The sequence below is a fragment of the Trachinotus anak genome, unplaced genomic scaffold, assembly GCF_046630095.1.
Source record: "Trachinotus anak isolate AG129_WGS33_773 ecotype Australia unplaced genomic scaffold, CSIRO_AGI_Tana_v1 ptg000024l, whole genome shotgun sequence".
Taxonomy (NCBI): domain Eukaryota; kingdom Metazoa; phylum Chordata; class Actinopteri; order Carangiformes; family Carangidae; genus Trachinotus; species Trachinotus anak.
Genome location: NW_027273875.1, coordinates 6,074,922 through 6,102,893, shown reverse-complemented (window position 1 = coordinate 6,102,893; position 27,972 = coordinate 6,074,922). Strand labels below are relative to the sequence as shown.

General features: G+C 40.0%; 1 protein-coding gene across 5 annotated transcripts in view; it reads left to right on the top strand.

Annotated features, from left to right (window-relative positions):
* nrg2a (neuregulin 2a) overlaps positions 1-27,972 on the top strand; it is a 92,751-nt gene that overhangs the window by 60,264 nt on the left and 4,515 nt on the right. For 3 of the 5 annotated variants that reach the window (XM_071461573.1, XM_071461569.1, XM_071461572.1), the window contains 7 exons: positions 15,181-15,301; positions 18,910-18,968; positions 22,185-22,208; positions 24,029-24,131; positions 24,444-24,567; positions 24,713-24,840; positions 25,089-25,310. In XM_071461573.1, coding sequence (XP_071317674.1) covers positions 15,181-15,301; positions 18,910-18,968; positions 22,185-22,208; positions 24,029-24,131; positions 24,444-24,567; positions 24,713-24,840; positions 25,089-25,310 — 781 coding nt within the window. Of the gene's footprint in view, positions 1-15,180; positions 15,302-18,422; positions 18,494-18,909; positions 18,969-22,184; positions 22,209-24,028; positions 24,132-24,443; positions 24,568-24,712; positions 24,841-25,088; positions 25,311-27,972 lie in introns of all 5 variants that reach the window. The other 2 variants (XM_071461571.1, XM_071461570.1) reach the window with 2 other exon arrangements.

The following is a 27,972-nucleotide window of genomic DNA, read 5'->3' as shown; positions in this document are numbered from 1 at the left end:
ATCAATGAGTTTGAACATATTTACAATTGACATATGCATTGTATCAATTACACAAGGCATGTCAGACAAACCTGACACGTAGCCCTGAGGTGTGAATAACTGGAGTTGCCTGTGATGTGATGGCTCAACTCGCTGCCACTTGCCATAAAAAACAATAACATATAAACCCTTATTACTGATACAGCATATAACATCTGGTCATTACCCAACCCAGCCAACCCGTATCAATATTTGTGTAGGAAGACAAATGTGACACCCCTGTAACTCCAAGATGTCAAGCATGGTGTGCAAATCGCCTTGGGTGGGAAAGAAATGCTCTGGACGTTCAAGGCTGAACCTTAACTCAAAGTGAACCTCTCGTGCATTTTAAAGCACGCAGCACATTGTGGCTTCATGCCAGCCATGCAGTTTGCCAGTAGCATTGAATGATTGGACCTGTGTGGGGATTTTGCTCATGTCCGTTTTGTTTGACCAGTGGAAGAGAAACACACACTGTCAGCTGATTAAGTGCCAGTTAATGTATAATTATTCAGCACAAATGGTTGGTAGTTCTGCTGAGTTGAATGTTTAAGTTGCTTGCTATCAATGTTTCAGCCTTAAGACCCATTTAATACTCTCTCGTTCTCTTTGGCTGGATTTTAGCTTCCTTGGAGTTTCAAAACATGAGATCGATCAGCAGAACAATTTTTACATTCATGTCTGAATCCAGAAGACTTTCCTCCATGTTTTGCTGTTTGTATTTTGCCATTGTGACAGAATGTATAGCAGCACACAACATCTGTGAGAGTGTGTGTCTCCTGGTGGTCTGGAATATCATATGTCCTTTAAGCTTTAGTTTCTGTAACAATTGCTGCCTTTTCCAGAGTGGTGTTTTCAGCCTTATGCCCAACCCCCAGTGTAGGGGACCAGGGACCATTTGTTGTCCATGTGGTTTGACCTCTACCCTGTAATCAGTCTGGCATGGTAAGGCCTGCTGGCCTTCTGCAGAGCGGTGTAGTATATCATCAACTGTTTTCTATGAGGCCAGTGTGAAAGAGCAACACTGGTCAAAGTTTGCTTGGCTCCACGTGGCTTCAGATTAAGGCCTCCCATTATCCTACAGGCTGCTGTGTTGTGATAAGCGCTTGTGAGGCAGCCATGTGTCTGCAGGCTGCAGGTCACATCCTTGGGGGGTGCTGTGCACAGCTCCACTGAGAGAGTGTGTGAGCGTCCAGGAATGTGTTGATGGAAATCACAGCTGAACATATGATTGCTCCTCAGCAGTCATGCTGGGGCCCACCAGCAACAATTTCGCGCATGCACGCACATAGGCCCACACACACACACACACACACACACACACACACTCACACACACACACATAAATACACACATAAATACACACGTGCACATACCTTTACACATTGTCACGCCTCATCCTAAAGCCAAACACAACCCCCCCTCCCCCCCACATCTAATGCTTAACTAACTAATAACTGTCCACTGAGTGGACAGACAACATATTAGCATCTCACCAACACGATGATGTTCTCAATTTCTTGAGAACATCATCCATAGGCATGCAGTCACTGTTACTGCAGGAAGCTGAATTCACTCTCTAGTGTGCAATTCATCACACATCATTCAGCTGGAGAAAATCTGTCAATTGATCAAATAGAAATGATGTGTAGATGTGCTGATGTATACCTTTACAAAATAAAAGGATGGTTCTGATGATGTGGCACTACAGAGTCACTCTATTGAGAGAAAACCAGACGAACAACAGAAAAAAGGCAATAAAGAACATGCACTTTTAATAAGCAATAAATTCATTAATCCTCCATTACCAAAAATGTCATAAAATCATGCTGCATATATCTCATTTAGAGGACACCCCTTACAACCCTGCATTTTACTATTTCAAATTAAGCTTAGTTAAAGCAGATGTAGTACAGTTCAGGCACCCTGGGCCTAAATCTTGAGTACATTTTTTAATATCAGTTTCTACTGCAAAGAACATAAAACAAAACAAAACAAAACCAAAAAAAACACAGCTTTTTTTCTGTTTTCTTCCAGTAAGTCTTAATATCTGTCCTACGTAAGTGCTACTTTGAACTAGATAAACAACAACTTCCTTCTAAGTCTCTCTTTGGTCGGAAGAGTAAAAACAAAACTTACTCACTCCTACTACGCAAGCGACAAGATAAACTCATCTGTAATGACGCTGAAGGATGTTAGTTGTGGCCGTGGCTGAATGTGGAGCATCTGTAAGCCAGTCAATTGTATTGATTGGTGTGGGTAAGCAACAGCAGCAGCAGCAGCCATGTCTGAGAGGAACAGGGCTTCACATCTGCCAAGTGTTCTGTATTTACAGGCCACTGGAGAACAGCTTGTCAGGTTCTGTGGATCAAGCCGCTGTGCTGTTAGTCATGCCCACTCTTTCAAAATTATCCTCAGTCCTGGGGTCTGGACAGACATTCCTCTGAGGTGGCTATCTGATTGCACCAGAATCTCAGGTCGTGTCAGTTGGCAGGTTTGATCACAAAATCAGGATCCAGTTAAGGCTCTGTTGAGCAAATATGATGTTGCAATCTAAAAGACATACACAGCATGAACCACTGTGCATGGACACTGTGATTTTGAAATGCTGCTGAGTGTGTGCCTTTTCAATTCAACAGTAATGTAAGGAACTGATCCCGATTTCACCCTTCAAACATCTAAAAAACTATGTTAAAAAGTTACCAGAGATATAAAAATAAAAAAACAGGATCTATGTTGCTCCACCTTAAAAGAGTAAGAAACCTGTTAATGTGTGCACCATCTTCCCATAGCACAAACAAGTGAGTGAAGAAGTTGAAAATAATTTTAATGTAAAAGTCAAAATTTTAAATAAACAATATGTGAGCAACTGCCCAATTTAATGATTATTCATTATTAACTATTTTCATAGTCCTTTTTAAAGTTTTACCGACTAAGACTTTGTTATTCTGTCTGACATCACATCTTACCTCATGACAGCTGCAGCGTGTCAGAGTTTAGACCTTGTTTTGAAGTTCACCCACAATAATGTTTAGTTCTCGAGGCAGTCACAAAATCGTCACTTCACCCACACTGCATCTTGTTTTTGTTTAGTGTTAGGGCCTTTCTGTATTAGTGGGCGCAGCATCCGGTACAGTGGGAAGATCCAGAGTAAATGGAAGAGTTTATGTCACGAGCGGATGAACACCCACAGCATCGTAAGCACACATCATGCTCTCATGCAGCATCGCTGAGCCATCGTGTTACAAATGGGTTCAGTGTATACATACGCACACAACTCTGAGGAAGACCTTGACCCCGCGCAACGAATATCATTCACAGGAACAGTAAATCACAAGGAATTACTCATTGTGGTGAATGTTGTGCAACTTGATAGGACACTTCAAGAGAATTTTTTATGAGAAATTCTAGCACGAGGCAGCAACTAGGTTACTGAAGAAAGGAACATCTTCATGTTTTAGCAGATCTTTTGGCACCTGGGTGTACATATTTTCATGAGCATTTCAGCCTGGGCATGTGTGTTCAAATTATGCATGTAATAATTATATTTGACCCTTAAATATAAATATATATATATATATATATATATATATATATATATATATATATATATATGTATACCCCAGTTAAACGTCTGCAACTTCTATGAGGCTTGTTCGTGAACACTGATTCAAATCTTCACTTTTCAGATGTATTTGTGTATTTTCCGACATATCAACAGGAGCAATCCCTCAACTCTAACAACTCCAAGCTAATCTGACAGAAGACCAGCAATGTTGCTGAAACATAAAACATAAATCAGCTCCCTAATATGTCAGTAACTCATTGCTTTTTGACAACAGCTATGCATGGTATGAGTTACTGGCTTTGATGTGTATGTGCTAATGTGTCAGAGAAGAGGCAGCTGTTGAATCTGATCATTATCAGAATTAGAGAAAAATGAGTTAAAAAAATATGAAATAAAACAACGTGGAAAAGTTTCTCAAAGCTATGCTTGCTCTCTTAATTCATTTAATCCTGTCGATCCAATGTGATAAGTGGGCGCACTCAATCAAATTTTTGCAAAGACAACTAAGTTATTGAAAATCAAAACGCATCTCACTTTTTAGGATATCCAGTAATCTCACTGTGTTATGTGGGACACTTAAGCCCTCAGTGTGAATGAGTGAGGATATTGCTATGTGTGTGGAAGGAAGCAGCTGTTACACTTGAAAAGCTGAGTGATGTGAGCAGGAGGTGACATGAGGTTTTTGCTGTGTGCAGGGCTTTGTTAACTCTTCCAGGGTCCGAGACAAAACCTATCTGAGACTTAATTTCATAGCATAATAAAAGATTCCCTTTCAGGCCTCCTCAGCTGTCCTGGTGGTCTTTCTTCCTGATGGTGACCCCAACTGTGGGTGACTGTGCAGGATTCTGTTTTAACGTTCTAAATCACTGACAAACATTGTGGGGTTTCTACTTTCAAAGAGCAAAAATTATTGCCTGAAAAATTATTATGCATTAAGTGTCAGAAAGGCTTGCTTGTAGTGAGTCAGTAATAATTTGCAGTTGCTTGGAAGTCCAGCGAGCAGAGCCAGCAGACTGAAAATCTATGGTGGTCTTTGAGTACACTATTGCTCACTGACATCAAACAAAATCCTTGTTCCTCCTATTACTTTGCATTTTTCAGAATAGGATGTGAGCAACCCTGGGTGTCTTTTTTAAAGTTTTCTTTGAGCACAAGAGGAACATATACTTACCATTCCACTGCTCAAAGCACAGGGGCACAGTACTATAGTTTGTTTGCCACAGCTGTCTCTCATCCTAAACCTCCCATTACTCCATCACGCTTCTTCCTTTTGTTGTTGATTTTGCAACTGTGTTCATCATATAATGTCTTTTGGGGTGAGTAAGGTTTTTCCTTGGGATTGTGTGTGAATGATGGGTGCGGAGTTACCGTCATTAGCGTATTTCCTTTACAGTGTGCAGGTGTGAACTGTGGATCAAACAAGTCCCCCTTTAATCACTGATACACTCACTATGAACTCATCCTTTAGTATACAGAGGGCCGGCAGCCTAACAAAACAGCAGTGCTCCTTCGCCTGTTTTCAGAACATACAGCCAGTGTGGGTGGTGTGTGTGTATATAAGAGTGAAGGAGGGCTGCAGCACACACATACAAGCAGACTGGCTTTTGGGGAATAGCAGTGGGAAAACCTTTAGTCCTAGCAGCTGGCCACTACTAAATAAGGACCTGTGTGGTATATGTCTTCTATCTGGTACAAGGTTGCAAAGTCTGCCTTTCCTCAAGAATGAGGGCCAGCTGTTGAAGATGAAGAACAATGAAGTGAATGAACTTTTAAAGTGATTAAATTATCTAGCAATATATTGTTTACATTTATTGCAATATATGGTTATTGATGAAATGTAAGTTTCTGTAGATAGCCAGCCTCTTCTTAGTTTTTCTTTCCTGATGGCTCTTACTTTTTGCCTCTGTCTTTTTCAAACTTTCTCTGCTCCTGTATCCTTTAGCAAACATTTTCCCCGAGGTCATGTGAATTTGCGTGTCAAAGTGATTGATAAAAATTTCATCATTCACTGTGACGTTTGCTGAATGTCTTTCTGGCTGACTGGTGAACCATGTACATAAAGAGCAGGTACTAAGATGCATCAGTGATTGCAGTTCATCCAGATTAAAAATGTAGAAGTGGAAGACATTTCCTCCTTTGATCAAAGACAGGAGATGTGAAGGAACTCCTGGCCCTCAGGTTCAAATGTGTCAAGTCACAAACTTGTGTCTCTGACTTAAACCACTGGTGCCGCTGTCTGTCAGGTGAGCTCAGACAAAAGGTGGCACGAAGCGGCTCTGTGGTGAGTGACTAAATGTCCCAGAGACATGTGGTCCTTTTTACCAGAATGGATCAGTGATTTGAATTGAATTTATTTCTGAGCACACATCCCTGCAGGAGCAAAGTATCACTGAAGGTTTTCTGCAAAGATTGCTCCTCTTCACTGTTCATCTGTAACTGTAGTGGCTATACATACCAGTCAGGAAAGATGCAGTAAACAATAGCTTCTCAGGTCAGAGTAAAAAAAAAAAAAATGAATGCAACAGGCATCCTCAGACTCGAAACAAGGATGCAACAGCAGCAGCTGGAACACCACGCTGAGCCTGAGCTGCTTCTGGAAAGACAGAGCAGGAAGCAACCCTGTCTGGAACCGTGCCGCGGAAAACACCATGTGTCACTTTGTTGCCAACTGCACACAAACTGGTGCCTGCCAGCAGCCATACCAACACACGTTTCTGCACCCGCACCATACCCTGCCCTTACTAAGTGCACTGTGCTTCTTTTGCAGTGCATGAGCAGCTGTTGTGCAATCGCACACTGGGCTGCTCTTTGATTTCACTTCACTGCTGAGATGATTGAGGCAGGCAAGACCAGGCATATCAGCTATGTGACTGAAAAATGGTAAGAGGAGACAAGAATATAAAAGAAGACACACTGGTTGTGGCGGTGGCAGTCTTGCAGGAGAGTGGGTGGTAGATTAATGTTCCTGGCAGGCTCCATTTTGTTCATTTCTAAACATTCCTGTTTCATACTGAAGGTGTTTGAATTGTGGATAATTTTCTATTGAAAAAAAGCTTTAAGTGCACTTTCATTCATAATAGGTTCTTTCGTGAGTCCTACCTACAGTAAATAGTAATTTAATTCCTCTTTGGGTATTTGACATGAAATGTCTCTTGCTCACTTTGAACTCTGTACAAAATGCTCGGAGTCACAGATGCTGGATGTTGCCACTGATTGGGTGTGCCTATACTGTATGTGTGGAAGTAGGTGCGTGCATGTTTTTTGTTGGCTTTGGCAAGCTGAAATATTTTCCAAGTTAAGATCCTGTCAACAAATCTTCTCAAATCTCCTCAACCCTCCTCTTCCTTGTATAACTCAGTATTCTATCTCTTTTTTTTTTTTTTTTTTGGCCTTTCATCTCATTTGTTTCAGATTTTTCTCTTTCTTTCTTTCAGTGCTGCTACATTTGTCTGGGCTTGAGCTCCTGTCAAAATATGTTGGACTCTAAACCTGAACATGAAAACACGTTTTGTTCTCTGTTTGTTATTTAATCAACAAAATCCAAATAACAAAGTCTCAGTCTTTCATGAATATAAAAGCAAATTTTTACATGTAGCAGGTCTGCAAGCACAGTTTATCTTGCTTTTTTTATTGGCTCCAGTTTCTATAGAACTGCATACTACTATTCAGTATCACTACTCCTACGACGTAAAAAGATAAAAACCACAAATAAGGTGTTTTTTCTTTGCTGTCATGCATGGATCTTCTTAACCACACATCCTCTTTCACCAGATCAGACCCGGCTGTCAGCAACTTCATATTCAACCAAAACCACACATCCCAATTTGGGCCTTTTGTACTTTTTCCTTATCTGTTTATCTCATTTATTCATTCACTGTTGAAGAGATAGTCTCAGCAGAAAGAACATAATACAACACACGCAAATGTAGCAAGAATGCATGCAATATGAATTGCCCTCCAGTAAAGAGATAAAAGATCTCGGTCCCAGCAGTAACAGGAGACATGTCAGACATTCCCTGCCCTGAGTCGGGAGGTGAGGGGAGGTAAGGGGAGGGGGATGGGGGGCACTCAGAGCTTTTTTCTAGTACATAAAACTGACTTGTGGAAAAGCATGTCTGGGTGGCAGAGCTATTACAGATACCAACCTCTTTATGTGTCTGCTGAAGGGTCAGCACTTAATACATTTATCACTTTCCCATCCGATTTTAATGGCCTGACTTAAATTTTTCTCCTTGTTTTAGATTGTGATGATGATTTACATGATCTGATAAAACAAAGAGTTAAAGCTCCTGTGTGGTATTGCAGTATTGTGCCACCTGTTAACACACCACCTCCTACTACCTTTATATGTATATATATATACACACACACACACACACACACACACACACACACACACACACACACATAAACATATATGATCTTTTATTTGCAAGTATCAGAGGCTATTAAAAGTTAGTTTACATTTTTAACATAAAACTTTTTTGTCCGTTTGTCTACCATGCTTCACTGCAGAAATGTATTGCTATCAGAGATGGACCTGGTCTGCACACTGTTCTTGCTCACTGACATACTCCCAAATAGGCTACATAATTTATACTTTTTATCTTGATAACATTGCTTTTAAGAGTGAAAACACAAAGCCATAACAAAGTCCAGATGGAACCGATCCACCACTGGCTGAATAACTGCCTTGGCTTTCTCCCTGCACAGAATCATATTCTGTCTTGTGTTTTGAGATGGCGTCGCTGTTCAATTGCAGTGCAGAAGTGAAAAAGATTAAGCCAAGCTGAAGTAAATTATCAACATTTGTCATAAATGAGGTGGACATGTGTGTATCTATGCACCACAGACAGGCCAATTGAAAATGTATTTTATTACACAATTTGGCGTTTCAGGGTGGGTTGTGAGGGCTAGGATTCAAAGTGAGCACTTTTTTGTTTGCTGCATATGCACAGGGTGCCTCAAGAGGAAAAAAACTGTGCAAAAGGGACCTCTCTTTTCATTTTTACGATTTTCCTAGAATCCTTTGGAGAGCGTGGAAAGACAGGCATGTTTATGAAGGTTTCCAGATGGTCCTGCTTGCACCCCCAGCTTTTCTTTTCAGTTCTTGGGCCATGAAGGATTAATCAAAGTCAGTGGCAAGGGCTGATGGCTAAACACTGTGGCTCTCACTAACCCAGAAGGAACCTCTCTTCCAGTCCAACTCAGATTCAGCCCCTGGGCTACAGGACCAGGGAAAGTTGAAACCTGAGGTTAAAACACCAAGCAAACTTAACTAAACCTTGGCCACATAAGTGCAGATAAATGAACTCTGCCCTTAACTCTGTTAAGCAGAGCAGCTGATCTTCTCCTTAGGTTAAAGAAATTTGTCTCCCACATCCAGCCAGGAAAGCAGAGTCAACCTTGACGAATACACCTGAACTCTGGTCCCCTTTGTGAGGTGGGGGGATTGTGCTGCGTGACTGCAGACAGACAGCACCATATGGCAAGGCAAACAAATGCACCAGAACAAATTGATGGAATGATTGAATCATTTAGACTTATCTATGCATTCTCTGTTACATGTAAAGATTTTAATTAATAGAGTTCGATGTCAGTTTGGTCATGACTTGAATCTGTTCTCAGTGAGCGAATGCATTCTCACTGTAATGTAAGGTGAGTAGAAAATGTCCATTTTTAGCCTCAACGTTACCGTCTTGCCACTTGGGGATAGATCCAGATAAAAGTGCTGTCTCTAGAAAGAAGATGACAACCAATAAAAAAACACACAAAAGGGGAGTTAGAACAAAACTGTTACCTTACAAATAAGACAAAGTTATTTTTGTTAACAGTGCTGCCGAGTGTTGTCCTTCCATTATTTGTCACTTAAAACACTGTATAGAGAAAAGAGTCCTTCAGTTGACAGAGCTAACTGGGGCAGGTGGAACAGAGGAGCTCTCAAGTGACAGAATATGTCTTGATTGGTTTGTAAGACTTTGTGTGGCTTTTATACCAATCTGCATTGAAACCAGTACATACTACTGATACATGACAGTGCAATGCACTTTCTCAGGTTTTTTTCTTTATTAGACACATGCAAACACACTGTCACTTGTACCAACATGGCTGAGCAGCTGCTCTACATGGCAATGATGAACACGTACAGCATTCACTACACTTGTTATTTTACCAACTGTCAACAGGAATTGCTGTGGTCTGTTCGCAGCAGCCTCACTGGATGATTACAGATAAGTCCACTTCAGATCAGCCATTTGGATTCAACACTATTCACATACAGTAAGACCACATACAGTAAAACACAGATTGTGAAAGGACATATTCTGTGTGACTCATTCAACGATCGCAGACAGTGTCATCAAATAATATCTGTCTTATCAAAGGAAAAAATGTATTGGCGTGCTTTTGGATTTGTCACATTCAGTTGGAGACAGTGTATCTCTACTCATTTATATAGGAAATGCATTCCCACAAAGTCTTTTAACAAGTTGTCTTTTAAGCCGTAATACAATTACATTAGCGGAGTAATTTAAATATCATTTTGTATCCACATCATGCACCCCTAAATGAGATGCTTCTCCGTTGTTTATATGTGTATCTCTAACGATGTCAATAAATTTTTTGGCCTTGTCATTAGTTTTAATCTGGAGTAAACATGTGGTGCAGCCTGAGTAAACACTGTATTGGCTGAACCAGATCACCTCAGAAAGAAAACACTGTTCTTGTTTCATCACTGGGACAGGGTCTGTATGTGGCTCTCCTTGTATGGATTTTCCAATAAGTGAGAAAACTCCCACCAGTGATAAACTGTTAAAGTGCAGTAAGACTGAAGTAAATGATGCTCTGTGGGTCTCTTTATCTCTTCCTGTTTGTCCTTTGAACATGGTGAGACTCAAGGCTTTTTATGTCAAAGCTTTAGTTTACTTCCTTTACTGAATGAAAACACAAGTATTCACAACTACTTTAAATGCACAGATTAGGTAATTAGGCCAGAATATGGCCTTCAAATTTACTACACGATAACATTGATTATGCAGACACATTTTTCAATAGATTGTGATTCAGTGGTATCACAAAACACTATTTGTAGAAGGAACATTTGCATCATCTATGCTCAACTCTAAGAGACAGTTAGATAGTGCATTATCTAATCAGCAATTGATAACGCTCTAGATTCAGTTTACTTTTAAGTGATATTTTGACCCCTCAAGCATCCCACAATGTTCTGAAAGCCGCATAAATGCCATAATCCTTCCCTGTCTGCTAGAAATTATTTTTATATACAGCTAATTAGTTTTCCCAGTTTTTTGTTTTTTTTTGGGGGAAATGCAATTGCTGCCAGGATTATGTTCCCTTACAAACGCAGTGCAGAACGTTGACACCAGAGGCTGGGGTATGCAGTGGAAAGATCATGGATTTGGTTAAAAGTTATCAAAATAAACATGTCACGTCCTCCAAGTCACTTTTAATTTTTTCAATATTTAACTCAGATCCACATTTTTATTAAAGTTTAATTATGCTGTAGGTAGGGATAACGATATCCGTTAAAATAACCTTCACTCATTATGTTAATAGAGAACATGTCCCTGCAGCCGTTCAGAAGTGTATTTGGTGTCACAGGTTACTGTGGTAGTATATAAACATAATATCTGGAGGGCATGGTTGCACAATGATGACTAAGAGCATCATTATCTAATGATGGAAATTCTCACATGAAAACATGAAAACATACATTTTTAAAATTTCTTGCTGTCACGTGCACTTAAGTTCATCATGACCTGTGGGTTGTTCACTACAACAGATACCATCAGCGAGTTACAGTATTCATTATTAGCACACTGATGACACTACCACTGGCTGCAGATGAAGATGAGAAGCATCAACAGACTCTCCTACAGAAAGGCTGTGGCATCTCTCAGTCCTGCCTGGTTGTTTTACTGCTGCTCAGCAGGTTTTTACATACTTTTGTCAAGGTTTACAAGTTTATTATAAAACCTGAAGTGGGTGCACATGTGTGATTTATAGATGCTCAGTGCACCAGTTGCAGTTCACTCACTTTGGCCTCCAGCTGTTTGAAACAAAGTAGTCACACTTAAAACTTTCAACTTGACACAATAATCCGAATCGTTGAATCTCTACTTGCTGATGTAGTTCCAGGTTTTTAGTGTATATTATCTCTTATTATAATCAGTATTTGATATAGATATGTCTTTCAATTGTGTTTACTCGACAGGCCTTGTATGCTGCCATGTCCGGCAAGTTGTATTATAAGATGTTGTTGTCAGTCTGTATATGCTTTATAATTAAAGCAGTTACAGTAAAGTATTTCTAAGATTGGCACAAGGACTGAAACAAAGTTTGTACAAGACGTTCTGAAACCAGAACTTTTCTTCACTCCTCTGTGTTACAACAGTGTGTCTGCTACGGGGGAGTAATTGGAGGACACAAAAGAAAGGAGGGAGGACAGCAGAGCGAAGGAGGAGAGGAAAAGAAAATTGGGACACTTAACTGTGCAGTGTCATAGATTGGATGTCAGTTGATGACTGCAGGCCAATAAATGTTCCCAAATGGATTGTTTTTGTTAGTTTTGGGATACATGCCATCTTTGAAGCCACTGAAAGTGAGTTGCAGCAGTTATTTGAATGTTGCTTCAAGTAACTGCTTTGGGAAAACAAAATCTGGTTGTTGTGAAAGGTTTCAGAATCCTCCACACCACAAATCTGTATGACTTGTGATAATTTTCTCCAAGTTATAATAAAAATGTCCGCATAAAATCTTTTTACATATTTTAAAGCAGAGGGATATGTGCTGTTGGCATTTAACTGAGGAGCTGGGAGCTCTTTACCAGTCTGACTTTTACACAGTAATGGAACACCTTCATTTTTTTTTAATATTGTTTGTTTTATGTATGTGTGTATATGTCAGTAGAGAAGATTTACCAATGAATGGATCCAGGTACTTGCACTATATCATGCCTTTGAAAGCTTGATACTGCCAGTGCGTGAGACTTCCTGCAGAGTACATTAAAATTTCCAAGAAAAAGCCACTATTTTATCTTTTTTACTGCATTGAGGGGGAAATAATGTCCACAGGAATGTGTTTCTGCTCCACCTATAAGCTTTTCAATACAGGCAGGTGGTGTTTGTGGTTTAGGCAAATGGACCTTGTCTGCTGAGGGAGAATGCGTAGGCTCTTCACCTGCGAGCATTCAGCTGGGTGCCAACACAAAACAACTTGTGGAGACTGGTGTGGCAGATATATGGGCCTAAAACTGAGTTCACAGCTCCAAGGTTTTTCAAAAACTACAATTAATTATCCGTTGCATCACCCAAATAAGTCCTTCTTTACGATGGATTGGGATATTATTAATTTGACCTCATTCCAGTTAATTTAAATTGGTCTAATAATCACTTGGCACATTTGATGAGCAGAGTTGAGAAAATATCATGATAGATGTATTTTAAGATCACTTGGGCCATTGAATTTTTCAGAAAAGAAACTTGTGCACGCTCTTGGCTCATAAAAAATAATAATAAAAAAATGTATTATTTCTCTCATTGAAAGTATTTTATCTTAAAGTGGTTTCAGCTGTTTTAAATGCAAATCTGGTCAAGAGAGTGTAGTTGGTGGCCTGTGGACTGTTTAATGGATTACAGAAAAGTAGGTTCTATATTCTCAAAAAGAGAATAGACATTATATTTTTGACTGAAAATAATGAGAATGAGTAAAAAAAAAGTGAGTGCAGTCAAGTGGATTTGGTTCAACCAGCAGTAGCCTTATAAACTTTGACAGGAGAACAGGTCCAGCCTTGATCCTTTCTGTGAGAAGTTTACATGTTCTCCGCCTCCTTGTGTGGGTTTTCTCTGGGTCATCTGTTTTCCACCCACAGTTCACCCACATGTAAGCCAGGTGGACTGGAGATTATGTGTGAGTATGATTGTCTGTGCGTTAGCCCGCGCACTGCAGAGGACTGATGAGCTGTCCAGGACGTTCCCTCCCTACCACCAGTGCATTCTGGGATAGGCCTGCTGTCGTAGATAGAGATTCATGCAGCTTGTAGTGGCACCTTTTGTTTTGCATGTTTCACAGTTGAAGACTGCACAAGGTTTCTATTTTGAGCATAGGAGGTTTTTACAATGTTTTGAGGTTCCCTCTTCCTGACAGCTTTGTCTGATCTTTTTATGAGGTGTTTTACATGCCAGCACTCCAAGTGAGAGGTCAGGTGTGACGAGGACATAGTTCTGATTAACTGGTGAACCAGGAAATGTTTTTGAAAAACTTTGAGCCGTGACAGTGGATAGATGTTGTGCTATGTTGGAAACACTGGATTGCTTTTGGAGAACAATAACATGACAGCTTCTATTTGAATCTAAATATGCAATATGCAGTTTTACACCAAGATGTCAGTTATAAATATTACTCATATTAGTACATCTCATCAGAGTAAACCAGCTGTAGATTAATGCTTTGGCGAGTAAACTAGACTAAAACTTAACACAACATTTCTAGTTTTAGTCATAATGCCGTGTTTGTAATTTGCAAAGTGCTGACTTATTCATGTTCTTCACAGACTCATACTGGCAAGTGAAGCACAGACTGATGTCATCTGTTTGCTTTGTTATGCTAACTAGCATGGGAATAAACCTCTGTTGTTTTAGCTAAACCGGACGTGTGCTTCTGAATGAAGCAGAGCGCACTTCTCCAATGACAGGAGAGAGTTGAGCTGGCTTCTTCAGCAACAAATGAGAGTTGTGAAATCTTGTAGTGGTGGCAAACAGCCTACTATATGTCAGAGCCCACGGCCCAGCTGAATAAAATCCTAGGGCAATTTCTTGTCACAACATTCTGCATGACACAAGTATCAGGCTGCTGAAGCTGATGTATTGTAGTTGTAAAGGACTTCCAATTGGAAACTTCCAACAAACTGTCACATCCTGCTAAGGTGCTAATAGCATCTGACAGCAGGTATACAGTTGCCATCACGTGTCAACATCTGACATGCGAAGCACACTCCTCCCTTCTCAAGCCCAATCCTGCCACTGTGCACCTCTCTCAGCACTCGTCTTCCTTCAAACGTCCCTGCTTTCTTCCTGATAAGCAGACTTCAACCCAAACATATATCTATTCAGTCGGGGGGATTAAGTGCAGATACATGACATTTTGGGCCATTCCAAGGACCTGAGTCAACGCATAAACAACTCCTACGCTATGTCAGGGAAATATTTATCTTTGCTCATAGAACTTCTTGAGATAGTGTCAACACTGCTTAGAGACACAATTACATTTGTGGATGGAAAACTAAGAGTCCTCATGGAAATACAAGTGTATAATATGAGTAAAGCTGAGAATACTTGTAGAGATTCAAGACTATTATGCTGATAAAAATGACAACCAAGTTCATATTAAATAAAACTCCTGTCTGTGGTCATATATCATGATGTCTCCTTAAGTTTTATTTTGAAATAACCATTTATTCAACTTACTGGGGCTATTAAGGGAGTGATATTTACACACAAAAAAGATTAATTAAGATTACGATAATCAAAGCTGACAGTAATTTGATTTTTTTTTTCCTCTCTCTTTTTTTTTCTTAGTAACCACAACTCTATCTCCAGGCTCAGGCCACACCAGAAGATGCAACGACACAGAGAAGGCCTACTGTGTGAATGGCGGCGACTGTTACTTCATAGATGGTGTAAATCAGCTCTCCTGCAAGTGAGTTATCCCAACTGTTTGTCGGATTTACTGTGAATGCAGAATTTTCTTTGTCAACCTCCCTTAATTAAAGATTCCTTGTCCCGAAGTTTAAAACTCCTTTCATGAAGTCTTTACCTTTAGTTATATTCTTCAACATCTAACCATGAATTTTTATCCTGCTGTTTATTTTCCTGATAGCACTCGATTCCCGTTCTTCTTTCTTTCAGCAGCAGCAGCAGCAACACATCACAGGAAAACGCTGCCAGTCTGCCTAACTACCCACCTGTTGTGTATTTTAACACTAATAATGGAGTGGGGCGGTGGTGTGCTCATCCTTTTAAGTCATGTTTAGTGTACAGAAGGGCTGCACATTAAAAGCCCTTTCAAAATGTCATGAGTCACTGGTTTAGTAGTGAGCAAATATTTATGCCTGTTGGAGGCCCCCAATGAGGTAAATAGAATCATTGCTTACATTTGAGGTCCTTGGCAGAGGAGATCAAGACCCATGTGTAAAGTGTGCTGGAGAAACCATGTATCTCTGCTTTTCAGGAAGAGAACGGCTTTGACATTATCACAGAAACAACCTTTTTTTATCTTTGACATTTACATTTTAGTTTGTGTTAGACTCAAGGTCAAGAAACATTATTTGGGAAGATGTTCAGGAGAAGTTAACATTTAAAATAAACAGTTTTCTTTCTAGTTTCTTTCTGTTTTTCAAAACACTGATGTTTGCATTTAGAGCTGTAAGGATTAGTTGATTAATTGATTAGTTGATAGTACCAAAATTAAACAGCCAAACATTTACGGGTTCCAGATTTTCAAATGTGAATATTGGCTGGTTGTCGTGTATCAAATTGCTGATAACTGAAAAACAAAATCTTTTGGGTTTTGTCGACTTTTTTATAAATACACTTTCTTACGTATTAAAATCAAAAGATTTATCAGTTAATCAAGAAATAATAATCAGACTAATTAAAAATGAAAATAATCATTTACTGCAGCTCTATTCATGTTTTCATCAGCATAATACCATTTGAAGAGGCTCAGTTACAACCAGTAAAACCTAATAGTATATCATAACACGAAACATGCACATTATCTCGTGTCATGGTTGCTAAATATTATGTTGCATGTTCTGTTGGACCATATGTCAGCATAGCATAAGTCCTCTGGGTGGTTTGATATAGAGCTGAAACACTGGCCGGGCTTCTGTGCCCAGTTGGCCCAGGGAAGAATGCTCGACAAGCAATGAGGACATGGCTGCAACAGCCGTTCAATACGCTGTGTACAAATTGGAGGCAGCAATAACTCAATTGCTGCAGCTAATTCACTCACGGCTGGGGCATGGGTCCAGAAAAGTTGGATAATGCAGTGAAGGCCTGCGGGGATTTGTTGCCCCACAGCCATCTCATTCAATATAGGCCAGGCTTCAGTGGGTATTACTCACTGGCTAAACAAGTCGTGCAGACAGCTAGCCCTACTTTTATGTCCGGCTCCCTCACTTTGAGGTATAAACTTTGTTTTGGGGAAAGGTAAGGTTAATAAATGACCCAAAGTAACTAACTCACTAACGTATATATATTTTTTGTGATGATTTCCTGCACATAAATCAATTTAGCAATAGTTATTTAGAAGTCAAAATACAGTATACACTGTAGATAACTGTTTATATCAGTTGTCCATTTCATGTAAAGAATAAACAACGTTTTTGTTTGGAAAATGAAAAACACGATTAGAAGCTGCAGATTAATTTTATGTCCAGTGACTAATTGATTAATCAACTGATAGTTGCTTCTTTATATAAGTTAATAAAAGTGCTCTAGCAGTCTGTAAAGGAAAATAGAATAGAAACAGGATTACCAACAAGATGCAATGGGAATTTTTGACATAACTTTTACCCAATCATCTCTCTCGAACTTGAGAAAGGCATAGCTTGTGTAAGTCTACTGTACTGTATATACAGTATGGAGAGTATTTTCAAGTACGAGCCCTGCTTCATGTCTCCACACATGGTAAAACTAAATGTTACATGTGTATTTTTAGTCAAAGACTAATGAATGATGACAATGATTTATTCCCCCTTTTTTAAACTAAAGATAAAAGAGTGATAATAGAGTTTGCAGCTGCACCACGGTGGATATTTGCACGCTGATCTGATTTTTAATGATGTAGTGACAGTTCATTTCTTTCTTCTTTCAGCCAAGTTTCCTTGGTATAGGTGGTGCTATCCCCCATTTAAACACCTTCACTCAGGATGAGAAATTGTTGTCATGTGTTGTGTTGTGTGCAAAACTAGTAATCCTAAGCAATGACCTTTGTTGGACTGGTGGTCTAGTTGTGATTGTGAGTGGAAGGTTTGTGCCCCTAAAAGATCAACTGCTTATCCTAATGGGATTATAATGAGGAAATATGGTTTTTAAGTAAACAAAGTTGTCCAATGCTGTTTTTTTTTCATTGAGAAATACTGTATCTACATATTCAAATTATGTTACTTATATAACTGGAAATACAAATTCAGAATTTTATTTCCTCCTGATTTCACTACTTTACCTCACTGTCCTCTGGTATCGGTTATAAAACTGTCTCATTTGCAGGTTATGACCACAGCAACCAAGCTCCCAACAGGCACCGAGAAAAGAAACCACATTACCCCATTTTCAGCTTTGCTGCACAGGCTCCCTAGGATTGATTTATTGATCACCTACAAAGCAGTGCACAGTTTATCCCCAGCTACATTCCACATTTTTGTCCATATACTCATGAATGTCCCTCTTCTCTCATCCCCCAAAGTACAGACTGAGGTCAAAAAGAGACGTGGACTCTGCTGTTGGAGGCCCTGAGGCTGATATAATACCTGCCTTTTATATCATAATTTGAAACATGTTTTTGTAAACCTTTCATTTTACTGACCTGTTAGATCTATGCATTTCTTATTTATTTTATTTGTTCACTTTCTATAGTTTTCTTTGTCACTTTTTTTTTTTTTTTTAAATTAATCAACGTTCAGTTCTCTTTTTTCTGTGTCCATTTGGATTCACTGTGGTCTGTATGTGTGGAGGGGTGTAAATCCATAATATTTACAGTGCACCTCACTTCCTGTGTGTTTGTCTTTTCATAACACTTGTCCGCTCCTTCCCAGATGTCCGGCTGGATACTTTGGCCCACGATGCTTACAGACTGAGCCCCGGCGGTTGTTCATGCCCAATCCAAGTATGTTCACTTGATATGAGCAGCTGAGAACAGAGACACAGTTGTCACTGGATTACCTCTGTGGACTCCTGCTGCCCCGTCCCCAGTTCTTTTCCTCTTTCTCCTCCTCTTTCTCCTTCTCAGGTCAACACGCAATGAGCTGTGCACTACACCACGCACACGGTGGTGTCATCCATGGGAACACTCTGCTTCTGCTGTCCGTAGTTGTGCTGTTGTTCTAATTCTTGTGTCTCTCTGCCTCTCTCTCTCTCTCTCTCCCTCCCTACCCCCCACCCTCCCTCCTCACTTTTCCTTACGCATACTCTCCTTTTCACTCCACCCTTTCCCTCTCTCTCTCTTTTGTTTTCTTTCTCCTTCTCACTCATCCACCACCCATCTCCTCCCTCTCTTCCTGTGGCTTTGTTTCTTTCCATCAGGTGTCCAAATGACTTTACTGGTGATCGCTGTCAAACCTACGTTATGGCCAGTTTCTACCGTATGTCAATTTCCTCTTCTGTCACTCTGTCAGACTGTCCTTGTGTCATGCGTGCATGCTGGGTGTAGAGAAGACTGCATTCATTTCCTGTTATTACCTATTAGTTGTGTCCGTACCTCCTCTGATGACTCATTCACAAGCTGGCATAGTTTAGTTGAGTCTGTTACTGTGTTTGTTCTGCATGTGATAGTGTGTGCCCTGTAACTCGCAGTGTATTGCATGTGCACTCCCAGAATACAAGCTGATAGTAAATCTTATAACAACAAATAGTGGGTGAATTTAGTCGCTTTGCGGAGGTTGATTTGCATAAAGTCAGCTGCATGTACCAACACAGTCTAATGGCAAATCAGTTACTAATTACTTACCTTTGGCTCACTCGCTGATGATGCTTGTCTATGCAATCAGCAACAAACACAAGCATGTATGTATGACTTATTAGAGATGATCCATGGATGGAAAGGCAGGCCTGAACAATTAGTGTTAACTAATAGGCATGGCAGATGATTCAGTCTGTTAGGCTCCAGCTTCACTGATCAAAACGTGTTTTTGAGAGCCACTTGAAACAATCTGATTAACTAAAGCTCAAAATTTCCTCGTAAATATATTGCTATGTATGTGGGACCCCATTTTAATAGTTAGTATGTAGATCATACATGAGCCAGCATAGTTGTCACAGTCATAGTAACTACCATATACATGCACATGCAAGCTAGACATGGAATCACCTCAAGCTGTTAAATAGGAGACACCTTTTTTTTTTTCGTTGTTTTCATTTTCAGATCAGCCAATAACTCAGCTAAGACCTCAGTTATAGTCATTCATACAGTGCACACTGAACATTGTCAAGTCCACAACAGAACATTCACAAAATTGCATTTGTTGCTAACACACATTCAGATGTAGCAAGAAAATGGTGCTCTCACAGCAGATGTGAGTAGAGTTCACACGCTATACTTGAGTGCCGTGTCAAACAGCTTTGCTAGCCTGGGGTAAGAGAAGTCAACCCTGCACCACCCTACACGGCAACATCAGCAAACACATCCATCAACAGCAGATTTATACCGAGATTAGATGAAAGTTTGTGGAGAACTACAACTTGATAGATCTTGCCCTTCAGGTTTTTCGCTTTGAAAACCATCCACGCGCTCTAGAATCACGTTTATTCAGATTATTAAGTTGTTACTGCAGTCTTAATTATTCACACCTCAGTGTTACCTGTTGGTTGACTCCTTCTAAAGTATTTCAAGTGCTATTGAAAGTGACCTGACATTAATGGAACATAAACAACTGTGGTTTCACGTGGTTTGGACTTGGAGGTTAAAGATACTGTATAATAATATATAATAATATAGTATTCTAGCATAATTAATGTCAGAATAGCAATGCCTGCTGTCTTACTGCATGTTTGTGAGCTTCATGCGTTCACAAGCTCGTGTGGTTAAAATTCAACACCACATTACAGTTATAAAGTAAAGTAAGCATCTGCTCTTGGAGTAGAGTCTCATCCTGTAGTCTGACTTGTAGAGCTTACACATACTGTTTGTTGTATGTTGGCTCAGAGCACAATGCAAAAAATCCCCTTCTTAACTACAAGTAATTTCATCTCGCATTAAGTCGTAATGCACTGTGCTGAAATTACTTGCTTTTTTGGCAGAGTAGACAGTGGTGTGTGGGAGCTCTTTCTCCTGCACTCACTCCTGCATTTCTGCATTCTGTTTAACTTCAGTGCAGCTGTGCGACTGCATCAAGGACAGAACTTATTTCCAGTTCTTATCCAGCCACATGGACACAGACCAGGCTTTGATTACTTAGTTTACGTGCTTAAGTCAGTGGCCTGACTATTTGTTGTCAGGAAGACAATTTTAAAAGTGAGAAGAGTGAAAACAGTGCCATTTAATGAAACCAATGGTGGAACAAGATGTAATACCTGTTAATGTGCTAAACTTAATTAAAAGCTATGATTTCAAATAGAGACGATTAAGCCTCCACTTAGTCCAAGTATAGGATTTAATATCCTGCATATAGCTGTTAACCTGCAGCAGTTTCAAAATGCAGATCCACAGTAGAAATAAGGTTCATGAAAGCCAGCATGATAGATGTGTAGACTCTAAAGTGAGCATTACAGCCAGACCGTTTTTTTGGAGCGCTACATAACAACTACTAATGATGTGTCGCATATTAAACATTTTCTACTCTCAATTAAGGAGAATACATCAAATTTTCTCCCAAAGAGCAGCCACATGTGTGCACACACATCCAGTCCATACTTACAGACCCGCCTCCTGGAGGGGCGCCTCCCATCCCCAGGAGATACCAAAGAGAAGGAGGATGGCTTCTGCTCCTCAGCCATAAGGGCTTGGCTTAACAAGAGCATGTTGTCATAAGAACAGCTGGGACTCACTTCAACCCAAGTAAAGCAAGTGAGCTGCCAGAGATATGGATTCAGCTGGTTGGTGCAACCTTCCTATGGCCTCACTCTGCTATATATAAGGAAGCCCAACCATAATTCTTCTTAGTCAGTGTGATTAGTCAGGTACCGTACACAAACACATCATTTTAACTTGCCTGTTCATGTGATGGGTGTGTTTGGAAACTGACAATGTAGCATGTTTTAGAAAGCAGAAAACTGAAAGCACAGGTAATCTCAGTGGATGACGCATATTTTCCTGATACAGTAGTAATAAAAGTGGCTATGCATCTAATATGGCCTATTCCCATTACGAGATTTCCTTTGTTATGTAATGAAACAGAGCTTTCTGCAAACCTGAAATCACTATCAAGAGTCATTTGTAAAATGTAGAACTGAGGCACCTCCTCTAAAAGCAACAATAAGCCTGGACTGTGTTGAGACATACAGTACATAGACATTTTACACAAGAGGAACATCCAGCGTCGACCTCCAGAACTGTTGTAGCTTGATCAGAATATGTCATAAAAATCCAAAACTGTAAAATGAGAGTGTTGAAACTGTAGTTGTGTAGTCATATAGGTCTGTGTAGTGTGGTCTGAAGTGTGTGTTGCATGTTGAAAGCGTGTTCTGATGTCTTGTCTTTGACGTTACTGACCACGTCGCTCTGACAATTACTGACAATTGTATGTTGTCTCAGTTGCTGTAATGCCTATTTTTGTTTGCTCCACTATGTTAGAAGGTGCCACTCTCTTAATCTGGTCTTTTTGTTTTCTTTTCTTCCAACTGTCAACCCTCTGCACTGGCAGAGCATCTTGGGATTGAATTTATGGGTATGGAACAATCCATTTTGATTCTCAGTCCTAGCATAGCTCCTAAATAGACGTCCTTCGTTTTGACATGCTCCCGTTTCGTCTGTGGTGTGAACTGTAAAACGTATTGTCCCTTGATTAACCGATCGATCTCCCGACCAATCATACCATAACTCATTAGAGTGACAAACCCTCAGTCACTCCAACTGATTCTCCATCAAACATCATTAACATGGATGTAATTACCTGCACCTCTCATATGTGTGTGATGGAAAAGTAGAACTATTAACTAAGTTTAACTCAGCATATTTTCTTTTTTGGACAGATTTTTTTTTCTTCATTCCATCTGTAACAAGCATGATATATCATGTTTGTAGCTACCAGATGTCTTTCCTCAATCCTCAACTCTACCTGTCTGATCCTTTTAGTCTCATGCCTTTAGTGTTTGTCTTGATATGCCATCTCTTTCTTTTTATTTATGTGTGACCTTGTCCATGTTTCTTGCACCCCGTCGTTAGTATAGCCGAAATGTAACTTTGAAGTATGAAATATAGTATCTGTATTACTGGTTTGAATTATCCTTCCAGGAGTAGATGCTGTGATGTGAGCATGCAATGCTATATTTAGGATCTACAGTCACGTTTTTCTTCTTTCTGCCGCTATTTCCATCCATCTTGTTTCCAGCTATCTTTTCCAGAAAAGTGCTTTAGTGGTTGAGAGTGTAAAATAAAGGCTAGAGGCTTTGTGTGTTATAACAGAAGTGATATTGTGCAACACTGGTATGATTTCCTCTGTTGATAATTCACTATCAGTAGCTAAAGCAACATTGGTAAAGTATTACATATACTGTAGTTTACTGCTATAAATAAACTGACCTCAGTGATTTATTTATGGCATCAGAATCTTGACACAAATTGGCAGGTCAATGTAAAATGGCTGCTGGTGAATGAAAGGTGGAAGCCTCAGATGGAAGCAGTTGTACAAATTCAATTCTTTCTTATTACATTATTTATCAGGGACCACACCACCTCTTAGCTCCATCATTTTCCCCTGGGGAAACTAAGAGTCTACCTCAACCTCACATAAGCTCTTCTCTGGAAAAGGCATCAGCATCAATCAAGATTTCTCCAGTTTCATAATTGTTGATGTTTCATTTCAAAATTGACTTGTTTCATGAATTACTGTAACATAAAATCATTGTGTTTACTAAATGCCTGAGCAGATGAAGACGTCTGCACCATGATAGACTGAGCAATACAATTTTAGAGTCAAAGGATCAAGTCAAACATGGCACATTTCCAATTCACATGTATTTCATTGAATTGATGCAATACTGCACAGTTTGCAGCTTCTAATGGTCATCAGTTATAAGCCTGAACTATAATAGTATCATATATATAATTTGAAATTGCTCAGATTTTCAGAGAAATACAGTTGTTTAACAGATCAGTCTAACCACTGCTGAGCCCCTGCCCCCACCTACGCTGTCTTACTGCAGCACAGGGAGCAACGGCATCTGTTGTATTTGTGATTATGTGCGAGGAGAGGCTTGACTGTGAAGTGAGTTGTCAGGGAGGGGAAGATGAAGATGAAGCTTCATACTGCTCAGGATTTAGTCCAAAAAAAGACAGAAATGTAGATTTACAGTGAAAAAGTGGGAACATTTACCTTCAAGAGACTGATTTTTTCCCCCCTGTTATTTCTGTCACTGTGCACTGTGTGTGTGTGTGTGTGTGTGTGTGTGTGTGTGTGTGTGTGTGTGTGTGTGTGTGTGTGTGTGTGTGTGTGTGGTGGGTGTGTGTGTGGGTGCGTCTGTGTATTTGTGGGTGTGATGTTAACAGAGGCAGAGGAACTCTACCAGAAAAGAGTCCTGACAATCACGGGTATTTGTGTGGCTCTGTTGGTGGTGGGCATCGTGTGTGTGGTTGCCTACTGTAAAACCAAGTAAGTCCTGCTAATAAGTGGATCAGCTCATGCTTTTTGAACATGTAGGCTTTGATTTTTAGTTTTCTATTACCACCTGTATTTTATTTAAAAAATTACAGTTTAGTGTATACTCAAGTTGCCTGTAAGGTGCAGTATACTTGGGATTAATAGGTTATTATATTTACTGTCTTAAAATGTACATATTTACAGGCAAAAGAGTTAATCTAGTTGCTGCATCAAGTAATAAAGCACAATGTTAAATCAGTACTTACAATATGTTTCCCACAATAAGAGAAATATAAGAGAAAGTGACCGATATTTGCTCAACAGGAAACAAAGAAAGAAGATGCACAATCATCTGCGACAAAACATGTGTCCAGAACATCCCAATCGTAACCTAGCTAACGGACCCAATCACCCAGGACCAGGCCCCGAGGAAATCCCTATGGTAGATGTGAGTTTCTGAAAGTATTTGTGACGTTATTAATGTATACGCACACAGATGTACACCAAATGGTTTTTAAACTTGTCCCTCTTTTCACATTTGTCCATCTGCCAAATCGATCTTTTTTTTTTTTTTTTCTTTTGGCCCAACACAGTACATATCAAAGAATGTCCCTGCAACTGAACGAGTCATACGGCCTGCAACAGATGGATCGTTCCCTGCCAGCCATGCCTCTTCAAGATCTCACAACTCTTCCACACGAGCCCATTCATCGACTCACAGGTAAGCATGCAGCACACACTGCACCATTAAGTGTTTTTCCCCATCACATGTACCTCAGAGGACATTCAACCCTTTCATTTCATACAAATACAGAATCAAACAGAAAATGATTGATTCATTTGGTTAATTGGTTAAATGCCAAACCTCTGGAACCAGATGCTTCAATTGTTGGGCTTCTTTTTTCAAAATGTGAAGCACACTGGGACACGCGGGGGTGTGTGCATGTTAACACTTTTTTTATTTGTCAGACATGAGGAACGGACATGGAGCCTGGAACACTCTGACAGTATCCTCTCTGACTCGCCGGGAATGATGTCATCATCTGTTGGGACCAGTAAATGCAGCAGTCCTGCGTGCATGGAGGCGCGGGCACGGCGCGCTGCACACTGTGGTTACTCTGACCCCCATCGGCCGAGCCTACAGTACGGGGAGTCCTTCGACTCGCTGGGAGACTCTCCGCACAGCGACAGGTGGGAAACAGGCCTGCGTGGCTGATATGGCTCTGGGTTTGTCATGAACATTTTGAGAAGTTTCCTCTCTCTGCTGGTTCTCTCTCAGCCTCGAGAGGCCAGTCAGGGCACTCTGAGAGACTCAGTGGAAACTGACACACAGCAGGCATGATGATGAAATACGCTAAGGTAGGCAAGAGTGAGAAACAGTGCTTATTTCAATGGGAACTCTGTGCATACAGCTACTGTAACATTATTCTCTGGCCAGGATGTAATTCTGATTGGCAAAAGTGTTCCCTTTAATTTTCTATAAGTAACAGTGTGACATTTTGGGAAATGTATGTTTACCATCTTGCCCAGAGTCACATAAGAAAATATCAATTTCATCTCTGCGTCACAGAGACAGGTCTAGGATGTCTTTAGCTGTGTTTAGCACAAAGAGTAGAAGCAGGAAGAAGCAGTTAGCTAGCTCTAACTGTCAGAGGTGGGGAAATATGACTTTCAACAACTCCAAAGTCATTTATTCATCCAGTACCTATTCCTGCACTGAGGGCTCAGAGATATCAATCCTCTCAAGTGATGTGGGCAGGATGGCAAACAAGCATATTTTCCAAAATGTTGCGCTGTTGTTTTAACATGAACTAGAAGTTGACAGCTCAATTGATTCACTCTAAATGATGTGCTTTCAGGTCTTGCCCATGCTTTCTATTGAAGTAGTACTCAGTGTCATGCAGGGCCTGAAGCTGAAGTTGAATCTGAACTTTTTTAAGTACCTAAGATACACTACTTGATTTTGTTATAGGGCCAAACAGTGACTCACTCCTGATGTTCTGAATTCCAACACAGTTCCCAGCCGAGCATCCATCGTTCATTAGCAGTGAGCTGTGAGGAAATCTTGGGATATGGGAGTATGATTTGGCCTTAAAGTAAAATTAAGGAATACATGTTACATGTTACACAAGCATGAACACAACCCCCATAAAAACAGTTGGTCAGGAGTTTTCCGTAATAGCACACATATCTTTTGAAGGAGGGGAATGATGGCCAAGTTCAGTAAAGCAAGTCTGTCTTTGCTGAACCTGTAATTGAAGACCCTGTGTTTAAGCTTTGAAAAAACAGGCTATAGGTTCAGGCCTTCATTCAGTTTTAAATCGTCAGAATCACTATTAACCTTAATGTCTTCCTTCATGGAACCTTGATTGTGCTCATCATCAGTCGATCCATTTGAGATGGGTTGCCATTAGAAAGAGTACTGTACAATGATGAAGAAGAAGAAGAAGAAAAAATGTGAAACCACATAAGATCCAGTGGATAGACAAGTATTATATTCAGAGGTTAACATCTCTCAAAATCTGAGCTGAGATGGCCACAAAGCAGACATTTTTCAATGAGATTAGCTTTTAACAGTGAAAGAAAGTGGTCACATTCTCACAGGAGTGACATGTTTTAAGTAATGTAACCCTTGCTCAGGGTTGTCATCGAAAACAATTGTTTGTGCAAGTGCAAAGCACAAGTGTCCTCCATATGTGCAGGTCACAGGTGTGAAGCAACCTTCCCTTTTCACAGAGAGTAACAAAGTGAAAATAAAAGCAAATCTATGTTAAGTACATAAGGGTTACATTTATTGAAAAAACTGTGCACTTCCAAAGAAATCACTGGATCAGTGTGCACACTGATCTCAGCTTATCTGCGGCAAAGATGCAAAAGGGTAAACCAACTGGTGCCTGTTCTGCCTTTTGATTGAACAAGGCTCCACATTCAGGCCAATCAGAGACACAATTAGGACCAGATGTAGAGTTAATTCACACAAGTTCAGCACCACATTAACTCATTGTGGTGCTGAACTTGCACTCAGTGATACATGGCTGGCTATTCCTGCAAGATGCATACTTGAGGTATTTTGTATGCGAATCAGCACATGTACGGCTTCAGTCACGCTTTAAGAAGTGAGCCAAAATGAAAATAGACATTCCTATTGATTTATTGCTTGTATCTTAAAAAAGAATTTTAAAACGACTAGAATTGAGTTCATGTTTGACAAAGTGTCAACACAAATATTATATAAATCACAAGAACAGGAAACAGGACTACTGAATATGCTAAGCAATTTTGGCAATAGTTCTCTGAATAAATAGTATTTCAAGTGAATAACAAGGGCCTAATAAATTGTCAAAAACTAACCAGATAATATATGCCTTGCCCTTTTAAGTATTTGAGTTCTTAAGATATTAACAATACCAGCATACGGTGCAGCAAGCATGCGAGCGTGAATAGGGGCTTGGCTGCTGAGTTGTTTTGCAGAGCCAGATTGCATAACCAACATCCCCTCAGAGTTGTCCCAGGTAACAAACGCCTCCTCAATCATGGTGACAGCTTCTGCATAGCTGAATCAGCAGTGTTGTGGGAATATCTCAGGCTTGTGTCTGTTGTAGTGTCCTAAAGGCAATAAACAGACACTCCAAAGACTCAGATCCCCAATGATTCACCATCAGTGAAAGTTGCCTTTAAAATTTACTGGCATTAATGTTTTGTTGGTTTATGATTATGGTGTCATGACTGTAGGAAAATACGTGTCTAACATCTGTGATGATACTCGTGAGTTTATGTTTTAACAACCCCAAATTATGCCCACATGTTCAGGACACACGTTTGAACAAAGCTTCCTAGAGTAGCAACCACTGTA